A 25318-nucleotide genomic window follows, 5' to 3' on the forward strand; every position below is an offset into this window, starting at 1 on the left:
TTTGGGTACAGTTTTCTTATTTATAAAATAAGGAGGTTGAATTAAGTGGTTGTTGAAATCTTTTTTTCTGTGAAGTTCTATGATTTGAAATGTATTATTTACTTTCTACTCATGAATAAAACTTTGCCATAGTTGTTTCTAGTTGTGAATTAGTGTTTTTAGTTAAGTATACATAAGTTGGATAAGATTCATATGAAATCCACAAAATGTAATTAAGGACTTAGCAACTATTGAATATGTTAAAGAGAAGTATAATAAATTGAGATTCCCATGTCTAGTTAAGAGAGTTGCTGGAAATATTGTATTAATTGCCAAAGCAACACAGCTTTGCATAATGCGGTCTTTGGTTGGATTATGTTTGTTTTGGGTTCAAGTTTGGACCTTATTACTGCCTGGTTGCAATGTTATCTTTGATTAATTCTCAAAGTCTCTCTGAGATTAACTTCAACTATAATATGTGTTGATTAATACCCATCTCCTAGGGTTGTTGTAAAGATATTTTGATAATATATATGAATTATTTGGCATAGGGCTTGATGCAAGGCACTGACTGAAGGTCAGATGCCTTTTCTCTCTTCCTTAAGTAAGTTTCCACTCATTTGGCACATAGAAAACCAACCTTGGATCTTTATTCAGAAATACTGTTTTCTGGAAGTTTGTATTCCTGGCAAAAACACAGTGTTTTGGACATACTAAGTACTCAAGGCTATTGACAATGTTGATGGCCATGGCAATAATACTTTAGGAGGAGCTGCTGACCAGCTGTATTAAATTAAAGGGTCTAATTTATGGCATGAGGTTTTCACAGTGCTACACAAGTGCTACAGTACTTCAAAGGAATTTAAAACTGAATTATGTTTGGTTGCAGAATGTATTTCCACAGTAAATCTTTAGGCAAATGATAGAGTGTCAGCTAATGATGGAACAGCGGTCATACGTTGCGTCTGTATCTTGATGGAGTTAGGAAAGTCCTCTTTAGACATTTTGCAGCTTTGAGGCAAACAGTTGACAGGAAATATTTGTACTTTATTTGACATGACATCACAACGACTACCGCTTCTCCCATTATATCTCCTCATGGATTGAGTAGGGCTTCTCAGTTAAGAAAACCTAATGAATCTGACTGTCTCCTTATCCCATCCAATAGAAGCATCGGCTTCAAATATGTCTATTCACTGACCTCAGTGCTTAAGTGTTATTACAGAAAGTGTGTGTGTGTGTGTGTGTGTGTGTGTGTGTGTGTGTGTGTGTAGGGAAAGCGAGTAGTTAAGTCGAGACATAGACAAATATGTCACTGGCTTAAAAACTATGCTGAGTGGTAAACTTGATATACTTTTTCTTGTTGTAGTTGCAAAGTAAATGTTTTCTGCATGACTGATCTGTATCTGTCTTCTTGGAGCAACATTCTCATAAGAAAGCCCTCTCAAAATGAGCATTAAACTTAGCAAAGAGGAGGAAGGGGAGAGAGGGCCTATCTCCTGGGCCGACTGAGACAGGGACGGAGAGAGTTGGGCGGCATCTCTAAGAGGCACTGGAAGTAATCGCTGCTGGGAAGCTTAGAACAAACACGTCGGAGGAAATTGAGGCCTGGTTTATCTCATTGTCCTGCCTCCAAGGAGTAGGGTGTCTGACAGCACCCCTTGAAACTCTCACTTTAGAGTCACAAGGCCCATTTTTGAGCAACTCTAGAACAAAATACCTGGAGGGCAGTCTTCTGATATAATGGTAATGCTTAATGCCTGAGTGACAGAAAACACTGGAACACGTATCATTTCACCTCTGACCCAATGATTTATTTTTATGGGAAGCAGAACAAGAGGAAGAGAATTAAAATTAGAGCGAGGGCCCTCTAGGTTGAGACTGGAGTAGCATTTTTTTTTCACTGAGGTTAATAAAAAGGTAAATATTATCTTTTAACATGGATGTTTCCAATCAGTATTTATTCTAACAATATGTTTTCTGGAGATTTTTAAGATGACTTAAGTTAGAGGTTCTACAACATTTTATGGTCCCATTTTTCCTTTTAATATAGTTTTCATTTTTTTTTCAAAATTAGGTAACAAAATATTTATTTTTTAAAATTATATGTTGAATTTTCTCTTGCATAAAATGTTTGCCCTTAGGTTGTTTTTCAGAGACATTGAAGTTTAATGTAAAAAGTATCCCAGCTACTGTGAAATTGAAAGAACCACTTGATGTTCCATGTTAAAGTCTTTTATGTCTCTAAGACATATTTCTGCTAAAAACCATACCAGTGAGATTACTGGGTATGCTTTGGGTGGGTTGTATGGGACAATTTCTTTTTTTCTTTTTCTTTTTTTGTTGTTGTTTAGAAATAAGGGTGTGTATGCATGTGTAATATTCTTTAATCCCAAATGCAAACTGAACCAAAGTATATTTAGACTTTTTGTACATGTTAGACTCAGTGTTAATGTCATCCAAATATCCAGTATCATTGAGCCCAAAGTCACCACAGAGTGTGAATATCGCATAGTTCTGAATTGCTAAAAAGTAATATTGCATGGAAATAGCGTGTGCAGTTTTTCATAAGCTTTTTCATCCAAAAAATGTGGCTGTGATTAAATACTTGTAAGCAAAGAGTCATGTAATGAAAAAATTTACACACATATGAAATAAGCACACTGATTCCCAGGCATGAAACAAAGAATATCATCTGTTTCTTTGTATCAAGAATTTCTTTTTTAACAATCAAGATACCAGATAGTGGTTTTGAAATGTAGACTTGTCCATAAACATATTCTGTTCAATATAGTTTCATTTACTTGTAGACTGCAACATTATTTTTGAAAAGGGCTGCATAGATCTCTGCAAACTTTATGTTAATCTCAGGAGACATACCGACTGGGAAAATATTAAGTTGCTTCTAATTTGATTTTTCCCTGGGGCATTTTAAAGCTTTGTTCAGCCTCTATGGGGTGCATTTTTTAGAATAGATTTCTACTTTCAATGCTAATGTGTTCACTAATCACAATACAATATGTCATAAGTAGGATAATATTTTTGGTAAGGAATTTTTTCATTATTCATATTTCTGCACGCATATCCAAAATGCATAAGCATCTGTAAAATAAAATTAGGTCCGTGGACATACAAATGGAAAGAAACAAAAGGAAAGCATCCAGGGAAATGACATATACTCTCTGTACTTTTGACATTTTAATGGGGGATATTAATAAAGAGAACTCTCTGTCTCTGGCACACACCTGTGGGTTGAGTTCAGCTGTTTTTATAATGGGATTCTGGCCCCGCAAGAGATACAAATTATGAGCAGAATGAAGGGTTTGCCACCAAAGATTGGATCTGTGAGAACAAAGGAGCAGATTGGTGGTGGCAAAGCTGCACTGTATAACATAAGGAGCCTCTATAAACTCTTTGTATGAGTTTTAAACTTTAAACGTTAACAGCTTTCTACTGTGGGTATGATAGAAATATTCTACGAACGGCCATCATTTAAGGCAAATTGAATTTTCTTCCTACAGCTTACACAATTTTCCTTCTTGTCATTAGCAGCCACGTTTCATATGTCAAAGGAAGACCATTCTTAAATAGAACATATTTGCCTCAATGCCAGTAAGTGACTTTAAGTGCTATTTTCTGATAGATTGTGATTGTGACAAAACTAAGCCATTCAAGTAAAAGTTTGCCAGGACCATTGGAAGGTTGGAAGAATAGTTTGTCCTTTCATCCTTTGCCTCTTGAAGACATCATCGCTTAGATTTCCTCAAGGGTTTTGAGATCCATGGAGATCCTGAGCAGGGGGTGGGAGGAAACTTGAATTGAGACACTGAATAGCTATCTGTCTACGGATGGGGTGGCTGATAGCTCTGCTGTAGGGCTGATGGGGAGAGAGAGGAAAAGCTCGCAGTGCTAGTGCCACAGCCTTTAGGGAAGCTAGAGAAAGGAAATGTTTGAACAACCCGGTGATAATCGTAATTACGTTCATCAAATTACATATGTAGGGGTTGAGTCAAGTTATATAAGCTTTCCCTGAGGCAAGAAAACTATGTCGTGGAAGTTTATGACGTGAGAACGTGAACATGTCAGACTTCTGAATACTTTTATTTCACAGTACTTCTTAGGATATCTTTCATTCCATGGAAGGATCTAGCAAGGTTCTTTTGTGTGGAACCCAGTATAAAAATACTATTTTACTGTACTCGCATGACTAATGTACTAAGCAACCTTATCATTATCTATAGATACAAATACTCTATAGGACATGTCACAGAATGGTTAGAAGCATGGGGCCAGAAGATATTTGGAATTAAATGAGCTCAAATGCCTCATATTTGATTGGAAGACACTGAGCCACAGAGAGGCCAACAGATCATTTGGGGTCCTACAATGACACAGGGTAATTGCTGGGTGTCAGCTTTCTGGCTGAGCCCCCCAGACTCCCAGGCCAGTGCTTGCTTAGTTACCCTGCACTGGAGGCACCCGGCTCTCACTGGAGGTATCGAGCTTTCTAAACACAGTTCTGACTGTAACGCTCCCTAGATTAAAACCCTTTTAAGCTCACTGGATCTCCTCAGGACAGCGCCCACACTTAGTGCGTGGCTCATAAAACCATACCCATGTGGGTCTTTCTTAGACCATAGTCTGTTTGCCACCATCTGCCCACTGAACTCTTTCTTGTCCATCAAATGCTATTTGTGTGTGTATGTGTAATTTTTGGCCTTTTTTTCACATACTTTTGCATTAGCCTAAAACAGCAGTCCCCAACTTTCATGGCACCTGGGACCTGTTTCGTGGAAGACAATTTTTCTACAGAGGAGGTGGGTAGGGGGAAGGGTTTCGGGATGATCCAAGTGCATTACATTTATTGTGCACTTTATTTCTATTATTATTACATTGTAATATATAATGAAATAATTATACAACTCACCATAATGCTGACAGGGGGCGGAGCTCAGGCGGTAATGCGAATGATAGGCAGCAGCTGTAAATACAGAGGAAGCTTCGTTGGCTCTCTCGCCGCTCACCTCCTGCTGTGTGGCCTGGTTCCGAACAGGCCACGGACCACTACCGGCCCATGGCCCGGGGTGACCCCTGGCCTAAAACACTCTTCCCTACCTCTTCGCAAGGCTAGCCCTCCTGACCCTTTCTATTTGGCTATTATTTTCTTAGGCAGCTTTAGTGCCCTCTCCCTGTATTTCCCCTTATGAGAGCACAAACCAAGTTACATTGCTCATGTCTATTTACTTGTCTGTCCCCTGCCAGATTGTGATTAAAGGTGATACCTGTCCAGTCATCCCTAGTCGCCCTATGTTTCACACATAGTAGGTCGTCTATATAAATATGTCAAGACCATTGAGTGGAGAAATTGAATTGAAGCAAAGTCGAGGACGGTTCTCCCTCTTGCTTATTTATCTCCAAATGCTATTCTCTGATATCATTTCCCCTTCCCTAAACATGTCCTCAAATCCGTTACCCCAGTTGAATCTCCTCCACTCATGATTTCCGCAGAATCGTCACCAAATTCTAGATGTTCAGCTTATAGTTACAAGTGTGCTGTCCTGTGGCACAGGTATGGTGAGAGCCAGCCATCCAGGCAGGCTACCTGTCTTCAAAGCCCAGTCTCCCACTTGCCAGCTGTGACTCTTGAGCTTCTTCCCTGCCTCAGTTTCCACATCTCTAAAATGGGGATAATAACAGTAACTACCTCATAGGGTTGGAGTGAGGATCCAATGAGATCAAATCCATGCAAAGCTCCTGGCCTAGTATTGGGCATTTGGTCACTGACACTAAATGTGAACTATTATTATTTTCAGTTTAGAAACTCCCAGACCTGTACAGAAAAAATAAGCTTGGAACATACTCTTCTTGATGGAAAATGGGGGTTGGCAAGCATCATTGTGATCTTACTTCCATCTGTTACTTTCAGCATTAAAATGGTTAGTTTGGGTGAAAATTTTATTTTCCTTTAAAAGAAACTGGTAAACATCATCGTTTCCAACCTACCTGAATCATGTCTGTGGCATAAGCTTTTCTTACCTGAGACTTGTATACCTGTGACCTCTGCTCAGACTTGATGGCAGCAAGACACGCAGGAGGAAATGAAGCTTTCCAGTCCCAGACTTGCCGACCTCAGCCTAGACTGTGACAGCCTAAGCTAAGCAAACAAAGCAGGGGACTCGTTCAGCACCTGGACCCCTGAGCACTGACTTGGCATGGCAACTCAGAGGCTTACCTGGTATCTATTCACCTCTGTGTGGGGAGAAAAAGAGTGTATACTAATTAGCCTGCTTGTAAAATATTGGACAAGTAGAGGCAAGTCTATCCCAGAACTGAATCTTATGTAAATAATGTATTTTTCTGTCTTCTCAGACAGCTCAGCTCTCTCAAGCCAGCGGAGTAGTTTCCCGACTTCCTTTTGGACCAGCTCTTACCAGCCCCCATCTGCACCCTGTTTGGGGGGAGTTCATCCTGACTTCCAGGTTACTGCACCCCCTGGCACCTTTACTGCCGCTGACCCCAGCCCCTGGTCAGGACATGGGCTGCATCAGACTGGCCCCGCCCCTCCCCCTCCCGTGTCCGAGTCCTGGCACTACCCTTTGGCATCTCAGGTGAGCCCGTCCTACAGCCACATGCATGACATGTACATGCGGCATCACCACCCCCACATGCACCACCGCCACCACCACCACCACCACCACCATCACCACCACCCTTCTGCTGGCTCTGCCCTGGATCCATCCTACGGGCCCCTGCTGATGCCGTCTGTGCGTGCGGCCAGGATTCCCGCTCCCCCGTGTGACATCACAAAAACAGATCCGACTACAGTCACCACTGCTACCTCAGCGTGGGCCGGAGCCTTTCACGGAACCGTGGACTTAGTGCCAAGTGTGGGGTTTGATACAGGTGAGCCCGGCAATTTCCTCCTTTCCATAAAAGAAGAAAAATTAATGAAATAAATACAGAAAAATGGAGGATGTTTTAAATACCTGGAAAACTTTTTTTCTCTTCCATGGAAAGTTCCGCTGTGCCCATATGTTTATAGAACTAACCATTTTTCAAGAATTCCTGCATTCCTGCAGAAACTGGTATGACTGCGTGAGAGAGGTCTCAGAACTTTTCTCCCATTTCTTAAGCTAGTAATCTGTTTCTTTGAACTGGAATCTCTGGCACCTTATATTTACAAAGATTTAAACACATTCTTTAAATCTCCCGTGTCTCTGTGCTCTCTACCAGTGATGTGTAATGCCTAACAGAATTCAGAAATAGAATGTTTCAGTAATTTTTCCTTCTCCCTTTTTTGTCAGGTCTTATTTATTATTTATAAACCAAACTGCTTTCTGGAATATAATCCATGTAATATAATCATGGTCTTTAAAAAGAATTATGGAACGTATTTTAAAGGAATGGATTTCTCTTCCCTTTCTTCCCCTTCCCTTCCTTTCCCTTCATTTGCCTTTTGTTATTTTCCTCCTCCCTCCCTTCTTTCCTTCTTTCCTTCCTTCTGTCCTTCCTCTTCCTCCTTATTCTCCTTCCTTTCTGTTCCTCTCCCTCTCTCTCTCTTGTTTTAAAGCATCAGACTTGAGATTACTCTAACGTCTATGTTCAACAGATTTAGAAAAAAATTGGTAAGGGAAATATTTCTTCACAGAGCATTCAGCTCCTCTCTGGAATTCACTAGTTCCGAAGGTCATGGTGTTAAATGTTTGAGCTTGATTTTTGGACCAAATTACTCATATTAGTAGTGTTAATAGTTCTGAGTTCACAAAATCACAAGCATCACAGGCTAAGAAGACAAATCAGGTCAGTGATTATATCCCCAGAATCTACGTTCCAATGGCAGCCACCTGCACCTCCAATCCCAGGTTCTTTTCCTGGAACACGTTGCGACAAATTAGAATTTTCTTCCCAGAAGTTTAAGGAAACTCACTCTTTTCTTTTTTATACATTTTAATTCTTTATTTTTTCCTTGTGATGAGAAAACTCACTCTTTTCATAGTTTTTCTTAGTTTTATTCTTAGTGTGCAAGACCTTTAATCTGAATGCTGGGTCATAGCAGAGAAATCACCAGAGTAATAAATGCTGAGCATCAAGTTGCGTTCACCCTGACATAAGTGAAACATTCTTATCTTGGTTAACTGGTTCTCTGCTGAGCTTTCCAGTGTTGGTCATTGCCTAACCTTACCCATTTCAGCTTCCTACTCAGCCTCTGGGTTCAAGCTGCTTTTCTAAACTCTCTGGGGACTTGGTTCTCCCTCTCTACGAGAAGAGAATATGATGGGGCTAACCACCACAGGCTTCCCTCCTTCCTTTGCCACATACTAACAGTATGAAGGCGACTCTTGAGTTGTTTGGTGCCTGGGGTCAAATCTAATGAGAGCCCCAGTTTGGTAGCTGCCATCATTGGCAGCCAGTCTCTGCAGGCTCTCACTTTCCGGGTACCTGCGTGGCCAGAGTTAACAATGCTCTTAGCAGGCAAATGGAACATTCTCTTCTTAGTTTGGGCTGCTTCAACAGGATACCATACACTGGGTGGGCTAAACAACAAACATTTAGTTCTCACAGTTATGGAGCCTGGGAAATCCAAGACCAATGTGCCAACACATTCAATGTCTGGTGCGGGCCTGCTTCCTGTTTCATAGATACTGTCTTTTCAGTGTGTCCTCACTTGGTGGAAGGGACAAGAGAGTTCTCTGGGATCTCATTTATGAGGGCACTAATCCCATTCATGAGGGCTCCACCCCATGACTTAATTGCCTCCCAAAGGCCTCACCTCTTAATACCATCACATTGGGGTTTAGGATCTAACATGAACTTTGCGGGGACACAAACATTCAGTCTATAGCATCTAACCTTTGCATTTTATAACATAAAGGGGAAGGTGGATGTGATTGCCTTTGCTCCCTGTTTCTCTCTGTCACTTATTACCTACTTTTGTACTTGTTAATTTTGGTGTGACCCCGATTCACTGACTCATTGTTCAGAATTTTGGCTTGAAATAATCTCTTCGGAATGAAAAGTCATCCTCCTACCTTTTGGAAGTAGAAGAGAGGGGATTTTTGTTCTCTCTGAAGAATCTAGAGAGCACCCATATGGGTATATTATATAATAGTTCTTAATACTTACTGAGCTATGAATTAATATGTATTGAATACCCACTATATAAGGTATTGCCAGAGATACTTTATATATATTTTTGCTTTTAATCCTTAAACCAAATCTGAGATGGATCTTCTGTGATTCTGTTACTGATAAGGACACAGCTCAGTTTTCCTATTTGAAAACTGCTTCCTAAATCACAAATGCTCAAGGTGGATTTGAACTAAGACCTGCCCCAATCTAAAGAGTTGCTGGGGTAGCATCTCCCTGTTTATATAGGTAAAAGAGACTATTAATTAAAACTGTTAAATTAGACTGTAAATGGTTAATATTGAGGAATGAAGGTTTACCTTTTGGATGTATGTAGTGCTCCTCTTTGTCAGTGTGGGTTTAGGATGATGATCATCATTCTTTCCTGTCCCATAGTTTTAACCCAACTGAACAAACAAAGACAAAGGAATCAAGCAGATAAAGATCAAATCATTAGCATAATTATTGATCAGGCCAAACTGGAGATCTTAGATTAGGCTTACTACCATAATTTAACTTCCTGGAATCCTCAGCTAAATTTAGATTTTGGGAGATCCAATCCTAGGGAAAATCTAGTCTTCAGAGAAGATTCCCATAGACATCTTCCTTGTCACAACAGTTTAGAGCCTCGTTACTGTGAAAAGAGATGATGGTTGGTCAGATTTGCCTCAGAAAAGCATAGTCTGAGGCATGACTTACCTTACAAAGGTAGCAGGAGGAGCATGCACCTCCCTGCATGGGGGTGGCCCCAAAAAGAGAGAGTTGAAGGGGCTAAGCTACAGGGACTCATTTTCCTCTCCTATTCTCAGGCATCTTATCAAATATCACATCTCTCTTCCTTTAGGAAGAGTTAGTTAGGAGTGTTTTAGGTCGGTTTCCCCAAGAAACAGACTCTCTGATGCAGTTTTGGTTGTAGGAAATTTATGCAGTAATGTTCTCAGGGCAACATCTTTGTGCAATGAGAGAAGAATTGAACAGGAGAAGTCTCACAATGAATAAGTTCAACTGAACCTCAGTGGATTCTACAGGGAGCTCTAGATCTGGGATGGCCTTTTATAATTGTCTTGCCTTAAGTCAAGGTGGATGGGCTTTTATATTCCCACACTGATCAGTTACTGGATGGATTTGCCCCTGGAAAAAAGGTCATGACATTAGGCAAGGTAGCCTTGTTCAGCTGAAAACAATTCCCAAAGCGAAACAACTGAATGTCATGAGCTGCCAACAGCAGGAGAATGAATATCTCAACACAGAATAGTGAGGGACCTGACAGCCCACCACAGTATCCACTACAGAGGGACAACAAAAGAGTGACAGCTACTCTTCCACTTTTCTAACTACTTGTAAAAGAAGTTTCTGTGTAATAGGCCCAAGCAGGGAAGGTAAGATTGTTGAGAAGAATGAGAGATGAGTCCCTCTATGTAATCTGTGCAAAGCTGACCTGACCGTGCAGCCCAAAACAGCTCAGAACTCAATATCTTTGTTAGGTGACTATTGAGCAACTGTGAAAAGAGCCTGCATTCAGGTGAGACAGGCATGAAACTTCCCAAAGACCAGGTACTTAGGCCACCAAAATGTAAGTCATTTTCACATTAGGAGGTAAATAAATTAATCCAACCATTTGGAGAGAAATTTGATAAAGAATATGCCCTTTTCATCAATAGGGGGAAGATTTAATACTTTCAGGTGCATTTTAATTTTGCAGCCATTTAATGAAATTAAGATGTCTGGGAGGTTGAACATGATATAATGTTTAGTGACCTAAGAAAGTTTTAGAGTATCTTGTATGGTATAATCCAAGGGTCAGCAAAATTTTTCTGTAAATGGCCTGATAGGAATATTTAATGCTTTGCGGGGGTCACACTGTCTGTTGCCACCTCTCAACTCTGCTTTTGTAGTGTAGAAGCCCATCACAGACAAAACAATAAATGAGCTGGCAGTGTCCCAATAAAATTTCTATTGATACTAAAATTTGAGTTTTACATGCTTTTTGTATGTCATGAAATGATACTCTTCTTTTTTCATTCCTTCGTTCTCAACCATTTAAAAATATAAAATCCATTCTTCCATTCTTAGCTCATGGATTATGTATAAACAGATGGTGGGCCTGATTTGGTCTATGGGCTATAGTTTGCTGACCTCTAGTATGTATAGTCCCATGTGAATACTTGTTATCTATCGACACACATACATATGTATGTGTGTGCCTAGAAGTATATACCCCAATATTTAGTGGTCATTGCTCCTAGTAATTAGTGTGCAATGTGAGCTTTGAAGCTAGATTGCCTGGTTTTGTAAGCCCAGCTCTGTCCCTTCCTAGCTACAGGGCTTTGGGCAAATTTTTTAACCTGCTTGGTGCCTCAACTTCCTTATCTTTAAAAGATGTTTCATTGGGTGGTTTCAAGGATTAAATGAGTTAATGAAGTAAAACATTTACAGATGTGCCCTGCACATAGTAGGTACACTATAAATTCTGGCTACCTAAGGGAAAGTGATCAGACCTTCACTCATTTTAGCTTTAAAAAATTTATTATTAAAAAAAAAAAGAAAAAAAAAATTATTATTGAACAATATTTCACATATCATACACTTCAGCATTTGAAAGCATACAATTCAGTGGGTTTTAGTATGTTGACAATGTTCTACAACCATCTCCACTGTCTAGTATAGAGCATTCCCATCACCTCCACAAGAAATTCCATACTTCCTCCTTCCACTATTACCTGGCAACCACTAATCTACTTTCTGCCCCTATGGATTTTCCTACCGTGGATATTTCATATAAATAGAGTCATACAGTATGTGACCTTTTGTGTCTGCCTTCTTTCTCTTGGCCTATGTTTTCAAGATTCATCCATACAGGATGTATCAGAACTTCATTCCTTTTTAGGGTGGATACTATTCCGTTGTATGAATGTACCACACTTTGTTTATTCATTCATTCAGTATTTGGTTTGTTTCTACATTTTGGCTAATAAGCATAATGTAATGAACACTCATATACAAGTTTGTGGGTGAACATATGTTTTCAGTTCTCTTGGCTATGTACCTAGTAGAACTATGGGGTTGAGAGAACCTCACTTTTTATTTTATATACCTCTCTATTTCTTGAAAATATTTCAAAGAGCATTTACTATAAGCATAATTTTTTTTTAATTTAATTACAGAGTATCGTAATACAGTAATAGAAAAGAGTTCTGGGGTTTGGTAGACAAAATTCTTCTACAAGCATGAGGAGAGATGGTCCATCTTTTCTGAAGGGCCCAAGCTAGGGTGAGGAGAGTGAGGTGCCTCAACTCAAAATTTAAAGAGATACTCACTTTCCAAGACGTGCAAGTACATACCTCCTTAAATTTTGCCTCACCCTGCCCTGGCCCTACTTTCCTGCCTTGCCTGATTTGCTGTCACTTATTGCTCCCTCTGTTGAATGGATACTTCATATACATCACTCAGAACGATCAGTGTGTTGATATGATTGTAGGGCATCTGTATCTGCCCTCCTTGTGCAAAATACCCATCTTTACCAAAAGGCTGTTATTAAAATCCCACATAACACTTTCCCCTTTCCTTTAGCAGTCTCAAAACTGGGTTTTATTGCTTCCATGGGAACAATAGTTCCTGAATGTGATAAGAGGGGCTTAATTGAAAAACAGAAAGGTCTATGGTGAAATGAATCTGTTAACATTGCCTGCTACGTACATCTCTCTGAGATCAGAATTCACTTTAGCGTATAAAAGGCTATTATGCATTCTTTAGTAAAGAAACATCTTAAATTTTGCTTAATAAGAGATTTTCCAATCTGATTTTCTTTGGGGCACATTTTGTTTTTAGCATACTTATTAACTTCTCATGGAATGCTCTTTGGGAAATGCTGTTTCCTTTTTTCCATCATAAAAGCCATGTAGCTTTCAACTTCCATCAGAAACTTTCACCTAACATTTAGCTGCTGTGAAGAGGTATAGTTTAGGAAGGACAGGTGGGGCTGAAGATGATACCTAGGAGGGTAAGCTGAAAAAGGGAAGACCCAGGATATGGCAGATTAATTTCAGAGTACTGTATGGGGCCACTTTGTGTGTTAGGGAGAGGAGAGTTAAATGTGGAAATATTTGTGATTGTGATACAATATATTATTAGATATGCATATATGAATGCAAGAATATGTTTCTTCTTATCATGCTCAGATTTTTTCATGATGACATTAAGTAAATTCTGAACTACAATTTCATCTGTCAGTGGCCATAACCAAAAAAAAATGCATCTTATGGAAATGTTGTCATTCTTATTTCCTGTTATTACCAATAATTTACCTAATGTAGGACATACAATGTTGTATATTCCAGCCAGTTTGAATTAATTTTTCAAGTAAAGATTTGTTAATGAGGTCTTGTTATTGAATTACAAAGTTGACTTTATAAGTTCTACTTCATCCACTGTATTTAAATTTACAGAAAGGAAAAAGAGTCATGATTTGTGGTATGACTTTTTTTCTATAAACACAAGCTGCTCATAGCTTGAGCTTGTTTTCATCTCTAGATTCACAGATATATTTTTCTTAGGCTCCCTCAAGTTATTTTAACTCCAATTTTGTTATAAATTTATCTTTTTTTTTACTTTGAGAAATGTTACAATAACTCAATATAAAATATACATAAACAACTTAGAGCTGAGGTGTACATATTCTTTTTAACAAGATACACTTAGGTTAGCCTAAAATTAAAAAATAAAACGATATTCAACAATATTCTGTGCTATATCACAGGTTTAAGAAATCTGGAGCTAAAAGAGCATTTACATATATTGATGTACCTTCTGGTTTCTCAAACATTTTATCATATAAGCATTAACCATACATTTGTATAAGTAGTAGATTCAATGAGTGAATCATTATGTGATTCCGCCCCAAAGTGTGATTATAGCCAGATATCAAACATTCACCTCTCATTGATGAAAATACCTTCAGATATTGAGTGAAATCAAGATTATATATCAAAGAATGGGACATCAGTTCCTATGAGACAGAGAAAAACTGTAACTATAATAATCAATAGATCTAAAAATGCAGGTTTGTGAAATTTTCCGTAAGTACAGGAAGCTATGTTTCTAGTATTCTCTCAAATGTTGAGGCATATACCAAATTATTTCTGAAGAGACTTTTATACCAATGGGCTTGATTAACCTGCAAATAGAAATACTGTTAAGAAACCTGGAAAAAATATTTTTGAGCTCTTAAATTTTGATAGTGAACACGGAACACTGGGCAACAATAGGGAAGTTAGGAGTTCACAAACGCCCTTCTTTTATTTTTTTCTTCATAGACACTATGTGTCTGATAATATCATAAAAGTAGAATCACCTTAGATGGTTTTCTGAATTTTTTATGATATAAGGCCTATAAACTATATATATATATTTATATATGTGTAAATGTTTATACATATATGCACTTATATATGTATAAATATATGTGTTCATAGTTCTACATATATATTTATAGTTTTATATATATATCTGGTTTAATCTGAATCTTCTAATCTGAATATTTTGTGAGAGACGTCTTTCATAAATGACCAAAAATGCATTTTAATGCAATCTAAGTTGTAATTATTATTGCTCAAAATTATTATACAGTGTTCCCTTTGAAATAAGCTAATTAAACTACTTCATTGGTTAAGATCAGTCTTGCTTAATACTATATGGATGCTTTACATTGAAATCCATTAGAAATATAAATATCTTTGTTTTATCAAATATAGGAAGTAAAAGAGCCAGGTAAAAATAGCTCACATACTAGAGCAGCAAATGGAGAAGCAGTTTCTCTCCATGAAAGAGAAATGGATATAAAGTTACCACTTGCTTTTCCATCCAGCCTGTAAGTTACCATCTCTCTAGATCACCTCTCAAGACCCATGCTTCCTGTTAGGTGGTCTGGTGCTGACAAGCTTTTATTTGGAATATTAAGGGTATCAAAATCATGGAGCTTTGCATCCAGTAACTTCTTGGAAATCATTTCTCTCTCTAAACATATACATTTACAATAAAAGACCAAAGGAAACCAAGAGTTACGAACCTAAGACATTTGAATATTTACCTGATAGCCTAGTGCCCCAATTCCAGGCCTTATAATGAAAGAGAAATATGCTAAATTTGGAGAGAGATCATTGAGAGCCACAGTAATAATTAACAGGACAGTATGAGCTCTAAAAAATATTAAAACACCAAGATATTTTTCAGCATAGAGAAGAGAAGGCATCAAAGCAACACATACGATAGGAGCTCAACTACAAGCAGTTTCTCTCTTTTCCATTTCACCGCTTCTTTGGAACATATATACTAGTCATTTAATATATATAGGAAGGTTATGGGGTTGGTGATTCATTGAAGTCTTTCCTGATGTTATTAATGATTTTTATAAATGAAGAAGTTAAGGAATTTTATTTAATAATGTCGTAAAATAGAATAGACACAGAAGCTTACTTCTAATCATTTGATTTCAGCAGGGAGACCCATTAAATGGCATTTTAATACAGAAGCCATCCCTAGGACTATGTGATTTTTCAATGACAGTCACGCTGGTCGATAGAGATTTATAGATTTCTGGGTACTTACCTTGAGGGCAATATCTCAATTAGAATAGTTAAAATGTCACAAAGAAATAGTTGTGGGTTAAAAAAAATACTAGGAAGAATGTTTATAAAATGATACTTCCTGTGGACTTTTTTTTTTTTTTTACAGTTTATTATGATTTGGTGACAGTAAAGACTTTAGTAATTAACAACTGATTGCTTCACACTTTCTATAATCCTTTTTCTTTTTCTTTGGCCTATGGCATAAGTCTATTTTCCACTGAGAGGGAAAAAAAAGAAAAAACACCAAAGGTATGTTACAGTATTTACACACTCTTGAATGGTGTTAGTTGTATAAGGCACATGTCCAGAATGACAGTTTCGTGACCAGAAGGGTAATGGAAACCATCTTCGAGATGCATGCAAAAGGCCAGGAGATCCCAGCCAGAGAGTGAGATCTGCATGAAAAGTAGCAGAATGGTAAATCAGAGGGAGAAATGCATTCCAGAGCACTGCTGTCAGTTTTGAGTATCCAGGGCTGGATTCTGCAGGACCTTAATGAAACTCCCCGGCTCTCCCAGGGCCACGTAGATGTTGCCCATGCTCTCTCCCGGCCCTTCATCCTTAGAATGGTGCCGTAATGTCACAAGACCCGAAACCTGGGGATTTCTTCCCACAGGTCCTCCTCCGACCTTATAGGACAAATGCAGAAGCCTTCTGAGAGGATTCTGAATGTTTTAGGATGCATTTGCATAATAATACAAATAATTGCCTGTGTGATATGTGTGTGTGAATCCTTGTGAAAGACATCTTGGTTAAGGGAAAATGCTATTTTTCATACATTGCTGGTAGAAAATTAAAGAATTGTAGGCTTTTTAAAAAAGTGAACTAGAAAATGTATTACAGTTAAAAATTCTCATAACCTTTGGCACAGTATTCTTCCTCTTGTGAGTCTATGCCACACAAATACAAGCAGCAGCATATGAGGATAGAGGTACAAAAATGTGCATTGTGACAATATTCATAGTAGCAAAAGAGTGGAATCAAGTGACTGCCATCAAGAAGGTAATCTATGAGTGAAGTATGTTTTGTGTGGTATTGCTGACTGAAACAAACAAAAAAAAAAAGATGAGGAAGTGCCTATAGATGCCCTTTTTGTAAAAAATGGATGGCAAGAAATCCTGCATATGTGTACATGTACTTACAATTCAATGAAAGAAGAGAAGACTAGTTTGCCAATTTGTGTTTCCTTTTGGGGCTGAAGGTATTGGGGTCACTAATATGAGTTTAAGGAGGAGAGAATAAGAGAAAAAATATGTATATATGTATGTATGTATGTGCATATGTGTGTGTAAGAGAAAGAGACAAGGAAAAAGAGAGGAGAAAGATTGATTTTATCAATAATTTACTCTTTCCCCCAAACTTCGGGGCTCATAAAATGATGGTAAATACAGGAACGTTAATCTTTGCAGAGGTGTTTATGGAAAAAGCAGAGGGCCAAAAAATAGAGTCCAGGACCCCTATCTTCACGTAGCTATATTATGCTGAGCAAGTCTCACAACCTCTCCACTCCTCTTCCTTAGATGCAAAATGGAGATGATACTCCCTACTCTGACACAACTAGGAGATTCCAATGCACTAATGAACGTGGTTGTGTTTTCTAGATGGTGACACATGGTGCAGAGCTAAAGCTCTCATTATTCTTAATAAATATGGTGCATTTCAAACAGAAAAAGTCACACTGGAGATGTGAAGCATCACGCATAATTGAGATGCAAACTTTAAATACCTCTATCACTTCCTGACTATTTCTAATTTAATTTGTTTCTGTTCTTGAAGAATAGCTGTGATATATATTGGAGTCAAATTTCACAGTAGTGGTGTTTGCTGGTATTGGCCATACCTTGAAAACTGGGTGCTTTTGTATTGGTTGGGCAGATTATGAGAGAAGGGAGGATAAAGAATCAAGAAGATAAGGATTTGAAGGGTCATCAGAATATACATCTTTGACATTTTTAAACATAGTTTTCTCCATCTAAACGCTCTACCATGTGGTAGGGGTTACTAAATAAGTACATCCTATCCCATTGTGCTTATGGATGGTTGAGATATTTGTTCTTGACACTCACATAGATCGAAAGGAAATTTTTTGTGCAGAATAAGGAAGTTAGACTATGCGTATAATTAGATTCACCAAAGCTCAATTAATACATGCTAATCTTCAAAAGTTGTGAACTAAAAACGGATTCATTTTCCATTCTAGTATTAATTTTGTGAACAAATTGCTATCAGTAGCTATATAAATTGGATGGCATCTCTTGCTTTCTGAAATGTTTTCTTAAAAATTGCAAGCAAAATTGGGCAACACCATTATCTTTTGATTATTTTCTTGAAGGAGTTGTCATCAACTACCTGTCGTTGATTGGGGATGGGGATTGGGGATGTTGTCAAAGTACACAGTGTCTTCCCAAGAGAAGCTTATATGCTTGCCTGAGAGGAGAGCTATAGAAATTCAATAAACTCATACTTAATTCTAACATGACTCTAATGGAGAACCACTCAAAGCATTAAAAGGCTTGTTTCAGGGGTCAGTGTATTTTGTATCAGCAAATTGTCTTTTCAGTAATGCTTTCCTATTTCCTGTATCACATATAGGCATGCATCTAAAAGAAACAGCTCGAATGAAGAAATCCATTTTAGAACTTGTCCCCAGGCAATTTCACATTGACTTTCAAATAAGCTACAAAGATTCTATACAAAATTTCTATATGGCCTGTGGAATTTACAGATACTTTTTATTCTCTTTTTGGCTGTCTAACTCTTCTCTTATTGTTCTATTTATCAACAATACAAGGTTTCACAAACAGTTGTCTGTGGCCAACATGTTCTGAATTCCTTGGCAAAAAGATGACCAAAAAAAGTCTTGCAAGAGACCAATGAGAAGCAAAATATGCCGTTTTTTGTTTGGTTACAGCCTGATAAACTGGGCATTTAATTTTTGTTGACCACAAGCATGTGTTATAATGCTTATTTTCATAGCTGCCTTGTTTGAGCAGTATCAGGTGACATCTAGCATCTTCACAATCATTGAAGCCCTATTTATGTTTGCTTGGATTGGACAGACGTTTCTGGATAATGTCAGAGAGTGAGCTTGTATTCGTGTCACATAGAAGTGAGATGAAAAATTACTGATGTCAGTGTAGAATTGATCTATATACACCATGTCTCATTCTTACTGAATATTTTCCAATATGTTTTGATTTAATGGGAAGATTGATTACTTAAACTAAATGGGCATAAAAATTACATTGTATTTCTGCAGTTCTGAAGTAAGTTTTAAAATTTTAGAGTTCTTAACTAACTCATAGTTTCAGGTAGAATGTTTGCTGTATTGGTGTTGTGTCCCTAATTAAGGTTTTATGGGTAAGCAGTGGATCCAGATTAGCTCTTCCTTTGGTTGGATTATCTATTTTCTGGATCGTAAAGCTGTCACTGCATAACCTAGAAACCTCTTTAAAGATGCATGTTTGGCTGTATTTCTTATCCAGCAGATGTCTGGATGGTTAGAATCTCTTGAGAGTATTTTAACTTGTGGTTTCAGTTACAATAAGTGATCCAGGCGTTTTTCTGGTCTTGCTCTTCTCCAGTTCTGGGAGAAAGTCTGTAGAAGAAATCACAGAGGGTATTTCATTTCACTCTTCCCCATTCCTTTTTTGCTTTATTCTTTGTCTCTGTCTTCAAAGTTACTTTTTATCTGCTTTGAAATTGAGGTCACTAACTTGGTGAGAGGTGTCTTCATGCCATATTGCACCTCCTGGTCCCCAGCTTCTCTCAGCCAAGAGGTTATCACACTGACACTGACATTTTGAACGTGGTAAATTGCTGCTGTGATCAAAAACTACCTAACTCTGTGATTTATATTATATATTTGTCCAAAAGGTCGGTTTTAGAATGGCTGGTGCAGATTTGTAATTCCATATTCTTATGCTTAAAGTACTTGCCAGTTTCCCTTCCAGCTGGGCATTTAAAGTGCACAAGTCTGAGGTAGTGGATATCGCTAAAGGCAAAGGCTGGAGAGTCTGTGCATGAGTTTGTGGTTTCGGAGGGAGGAGACGTCTGAGAGGGCAGACAGACTAAGGGGGCTTGCCACCTGGGCCAGGAGCAGTGGGAAACACCTGGCCACTGAACTGCTAGTCACCTGCAATGTTGGCCGCAGGTGTGTGGGTGTCATGCTTCTTACAATAATGCACGAAATTACGGTCTACCGGTAACGTCAGGTTCAGAGAGCTTTAAAGTTCTACTCCTCTTTTGAATCTGAATTAAGGATATTTCAGCAGGTTCAGACAGTTTTCACCTCATTGTTTCTGACAGTGTGGAGATTTTAAGCCAATTCTAAATGTACCCCGAGAAAATGTCTCTATACACTGAAAACCCTCCCTCTGCTAATCAGTTATTACTCGGTCATAGTTAGGTATCTTTTATTATTGTTTTAGTATATAAGAGTTGTAATGATAAGTGAATAATTGTAATTTAAGTGTCATAATAAATTTAATCTTTGGTCTGGTTCAAGAATGCATCTTGTTTGTGACGACTTTTAAAAGAACTATTGTCCAAAATTTAAGTACTAAGTATGGAGGTACTTAGTGCTCATCAAACTGGCCAAAAATACAAGTAATACATGAGAAAAAATGCTAATATACCTAATATACAAAAAGCATTTAGAAATCAATGAGGAAATTACTTTCTTAAAAGCGTAGAAAATAGGCCAAAGATAAAACACAGAGGAAGAAATGCCATAATCTCAATAATGTTCAGCTTCATTAATATTGAAAGAAATGTAAATTGAAATGATTAGATACTTTTAATCTATAATAATGATAATAATAGTAAAAATATGAATATTGGTACAAACTTTCTGAAACACACCCCTCATGATGAAATATGTAAGCATAAATGTGGGTATATGCTTGGGTTCAGCAATTATACAAACATTTTCAGGAATTTTTCTTATCTACCAAAATATTCACATAAGTAACAAATATATTTTTACACACGTGTGTGTGTATCCGAATGATGCATATCTATAGAGTACTGGGTAATTTATGGTATAGGGAAGAATGAATATTGTGTAGCCCTTCAAAAGGGTTGATCTACATATACTGACATGAAATGGTTTTCCAAGATAATATTGCTGGTGAAATAAGCATGTTGTAGCACAGGATAAACAGTGGTGTATGCATGTACATCTGAAGTATACTCAGCAAGTTGTGTGATGACAGGGTACATTACGTAGAACTTTTACTTTTGAAATACTTTGTAACTTGATTTTTAAACAAATCTATGATGTTTTAAAGTTTAAAAAAACAAAGATGTTTTAAAAACAAATAAAGGGAGGTCTCCATGGTGAGTAAACATGATCTATCTTGATATTCACCTGAAATGAAATCATAGTTCCCAAATTGGATAGCCCTCACTCTTATTTTTTTTCCCTTCATTAGTGTTAAGGTGTTACCCCCATGTAGATCTTATTTAGAAATTCTTAACTAGCATTTAAACTGATTGCTCTGGGCCTCAGACAAACAAATGTAGTTGTATGATCATTAACAGTGATAATTTTATAAAGTAGGAGAAGATAATATGACTGTCTCTCACATCACATAGTTTGTGATCATTTGACAGTATGTCAGTGTTAGATGTCAGGTTGTTGGTGAAGGTTGGATATTTTGATATAGCATCCAATACAGTGTTGTATATATTTATATTTGTAATAATTATAGCTTTTCTTTATTAAAGCAAGGATGAAGCAGGGATTCATTTTTATTTTTAATGTAGAAATAAGCTACCAGCTTCTTTTAGTCTAATAGCAAGCATTCTGATCCACAAGGGTTTTCTAGACTCTTAATATCTATGAAATGAAAAGTTCATTTAAGTATTTTCTTTACTTTTCAGTCATAAAATATTCTACCTGCACATCCAGGTTTTATGTTCCTATTTTTCTTCTTCTCTTTTTATCAACAGCATGTTCACCAGTGCATGGTTACCACATTACTTCTTTTATCTCCAGCAATAAAATTAATTGGAAGCATATTCAACTTACTTATGAGCGATAGTCAATGATGTTGTCAAGTGATTATGCCTCCTTAGAAGTAGGATATGCTTTTCTAGTGGATATGACTCTGATAATCACATAGTCCCTAAAACTCAGGTGTGCTGGAGTGTAACATTTTCAGTAAGCCAATTTACTATTTATTTCTGCCACATAACAGAAAATTTAACTTCATCAGTTTTTTTTTAATTTACTTTATTCAAGTATAGCTGATTTACAGTGTTGTGTTAATTTCTGCTGTACAGCAAAATGATTCAGTTATACATATATATATATATATATATATATATATATATATATATATATACATTGTTTCTCATATTCTTTTCCATTATGGTTTATCATAGGATATTGAATATAGTTCCCTGTGCTATACAGTAATTTCGTCAATTCTTAGTATTCATAGTCCAGCCCAATGATATCTTCATTGCTCAGTTTTTTAAAACACTGTCCCACGTAGAGTTGAAACGTCTTCTCAGATGCTTCCCTCACGCTCTACCTAGGGATTGCTTCACATTGCATCACGTTGTTTGTCACATTGTGAACATTGTTGATTGAGAGGTTGCTCTCTGCTCTTGGCCATGTCATTTCATTCCTATCTTGGCCTTTGTTTGCAAGCTTCTCCCCTCCCCCCACTGTTTCTCTGTGCATTCTCCATACTGTGCTCCCCCGACAATGACTAATTACTTCGAGTTCAGCTTCCTAATATTGGTGATCATCCCTCCAAGGTGCTCAGCTGGGGTGGCTCGTGCCATTTCTTCTGCCATGGGGTACCCACATCTTCTGCCATGGGATACCCACATCTTCTTCCATGGGGTACCCACTACTATGGAATGTAGTAGCAGGCCTGCCAGAAATCTCTCTGAACTAACTTCTGTATCATTGTTGCAGGGGGCCCATGGGAACTTTAAGATCTTTTCATCAGACACGTTGGAGTTGAAGGAAACTAGGGAGGGGGAAGTTTCTAGGCTTTCTATGCCTAGACACACCCTGTTGCCATCTCTACTTCCTTACTCCCAGAGCCTTTTGCAAGAGATGAATCTGTGAAGCAACAGCCTCCCAAAAATCTCAGCTAGAAAATGAGAAAATGAGTTATGATGCCTTGATATATAGTCAGATTCTTCAAATTTTAAAGGGAAATCCTATTATGATCTTCTGTGACCAAGACTTCTCTCCTGCTACTAATTATTCTATATTTCTTTCTTATGTTCGTCCTTCCTTTGTTCTATTCCTGGGTCTGGGTTTTTTTTCCCTTTTCTTTTGGTGGTCAGGTGGTGGTGGTGGTGTTGGAACTGAAGGGAGGAACTGGGTCTGTGGGCTTGCATTTCCTTTCAGGCTTTTCTCCTAACTCCATCCCAGACTCAAACTCTGAAGCCAACAATGTGATGTCTTTGTTCTTTGGTCCCATTTCTGACAACCACCTCATGAGTCAAATGGCCACCCTATGTCTTCAGTGTTCACACTGGGGAGGTCTGTGGGGGGCAGGGAGGAGTGGTTATATTAAAGATACATATCAAAAAAACACATCAGTTAATAAAACATGTCCATTACACGATTGGAGTAGTCTTCATCTGAAGTATAACAAACTAACTACTGTGTAATCCTTTGCTGTGTCTTGGGTAAAGCTTTTCAAATGTATAGTTTAAAAAAACACAATAGGAGAGCTATTTTGTTAACACTGGTATCAGTTCTGTTAAATCAGGGTGTTTCTAAACAGTGCAAAAAGGAATAAAGCAGAAACTAACACACCACTGTAAAGCAATTATACTCCAATAAAGGTGTTAAAAAAATGTATTGACTTTTCTTCGAATTAATTTAATGAAAGGATTTTGACTCAGGGAGTTGCAGGAGTATAGGCTAGTGTCACAGCCTACAGACAATATAGTCCACATAGGGGGAGCCATATTCATTGTGGTTAAGACCACTGTCTCCGATATCAGACCACCTATTTTCAGTCCTGGCTCTACCACTTCATAGTTAACATAATCTCTCTTACTCTCAGTTTTCTCATTTGTAAAATGGATATATATATATATATATTTAGCATGGTTGGAAGCATTAAATGAGATATTTCACGTAAAGCAGCACAATGTCTGGCATATTCAGCCCTAAGAAAGTGTTTGCTAACATTATTGTTATGATGTTTATTTTCCTTTCATGGAAAGTCTCACAGACTAAACAATAAAACTAAAACTGAGTTACTAACATCAAGAGAAAAACATGGGTGATTTCAGCTAGCCAGTGGGCAGATTTCAGAATGTGTTATAAACTAATTGCATATAGGTTTGAGTTGAGGAATTGAGAAGGCAAAAAAAAGCCTGAATAGGAACAAAATAATAGCAGAGTTGATTTTGTGTTCTGGTAAGAAAATTTGGGGAAACCCCAAGTAACTGTAGATCATGTAAGGATCATGGATTAAAGATATATATAGACCACATAAGGATCATGGGTTAATGACTTTGTCCCCTTTCACCCTTACTTGGAAAACTAAGTGTACTGGCTGATTCTTAAATATTCTGATCTTCCTTCAACAAGTGTTTAACAAGAAAGATCATAGTCCTGCTTTCCTGTTACAACTTACTAGTAGTAGGGTCTTTTGCCTGTGGTTGTTCATTTTCTTGTGCTTTACTTACACCTATTTTGAAATTTACAGGTATAGATACCTAGTAATCAAAGTAAAAATTTTATATATGTCCCATCACTAAGAAGAAGCTAAGCCAAAAGGACAACATTAGCTATTTAATATGTTTCAGGGCGTAGATGAATTGATTTTTTTAAGGTTTGCTTTGGAGTAATGCAAAGTTTTAGAAACAAAACAATTGAAGAGACGAAGTTATAATGAAATTTATTCCAACCAGTTATTCTGGTTAGAATATTTAGGGCTCTGTTAAGTAATGTAATCCTTGTCCACAGAAAAAGGCTAACATGCTTTTGAGGGAGTCATCTGTCTTTGCAAGGCAAACTAAGGATTGCTTTTATTTAAGAAGAAAAAAAGACACTCAAACCACTTGATGATTCCAACACTATTCATGACTTGCAGTGCTGACATTCTATAGATTGATGTAGTCTTCAAGTGTGGAAAATACTGAGTCATACAGAAGATGAGACGTTTTAATAATGAAAAAAATATTTATGCAGTCAGCAGATTGTCAGTTAAGGTGGTTTAGATTATAAAAGTCACCCAACGGAGACTTTGTCAGGTTGCAAATTATTCTGACCACAAAATTATTTGAAAATGAATAAAGCAAACTTAGAGTGAATTGGTATATCCCAGATCCTTTTATTTCTTCTTCCTGCTTCTCTTTATCCTTCTCTTCTTCTTTTGAAATGGGAAAGGAAAACTATTGACTGTATCTAAACATAATGCTAGTATACATGAGAAAAAACTTAAGATGGAGCTAATCTTTTGGCATTCTAGAAGCGCTGCTTTTTCCCAGGATACAAATGCTATAAACCAGAGATTGTGCCTTGTGTTTCTATGAGGTGCTTCTCTGACTTCTTTTATTTGTTCTTCCTCCCTTTATATAATCTGTTTTGTAGATTGTCT

The 25318-nt window shown here is 37.5% G+C and overlaps 1 protein-coding gene across 4 annotated transcripts in view; it reads left to right on the top strand.

Annotated features, from left to right (window-relative positions):
* Positions 1–25318, top strand: part of VGLL3 (vestigial like family member 3) — a 47808-nt gene that overhangs the window by 15125 nt on the left and 7365 nt on the right. For all 4 annotated transcript variants that reach the window (XM_007164095.2, XM_007164097.2, XM_007164094.2 and 1 more), the window contains exon 3: positions 6349–6882. In XM_007164095.2, the coding sequence (XP_007164157.2) occupies positions 6349–6882 (534 nt within the window). The remainder of the gene's footprint in view (positions 1–6348; positions 6883–25318) is intronic.

The sequence above is a fragment of the Balaenoptera acutorostrata genome, chromosome 4 (genome assembly GCF_949987535.1).
Source record: "Balaenoptera acutorostrata chromosome 4, mBalAcu1.1, whole genome shotgun sequence".
Classification (NCBI taxonomy): domain Eukaryota; kingdom Metazoa; phylum Chordata; class Mammalia; order Artiodactyla; family Balaenopteridae; genus Balaenoptera; species Balaenoptera acutorostrata.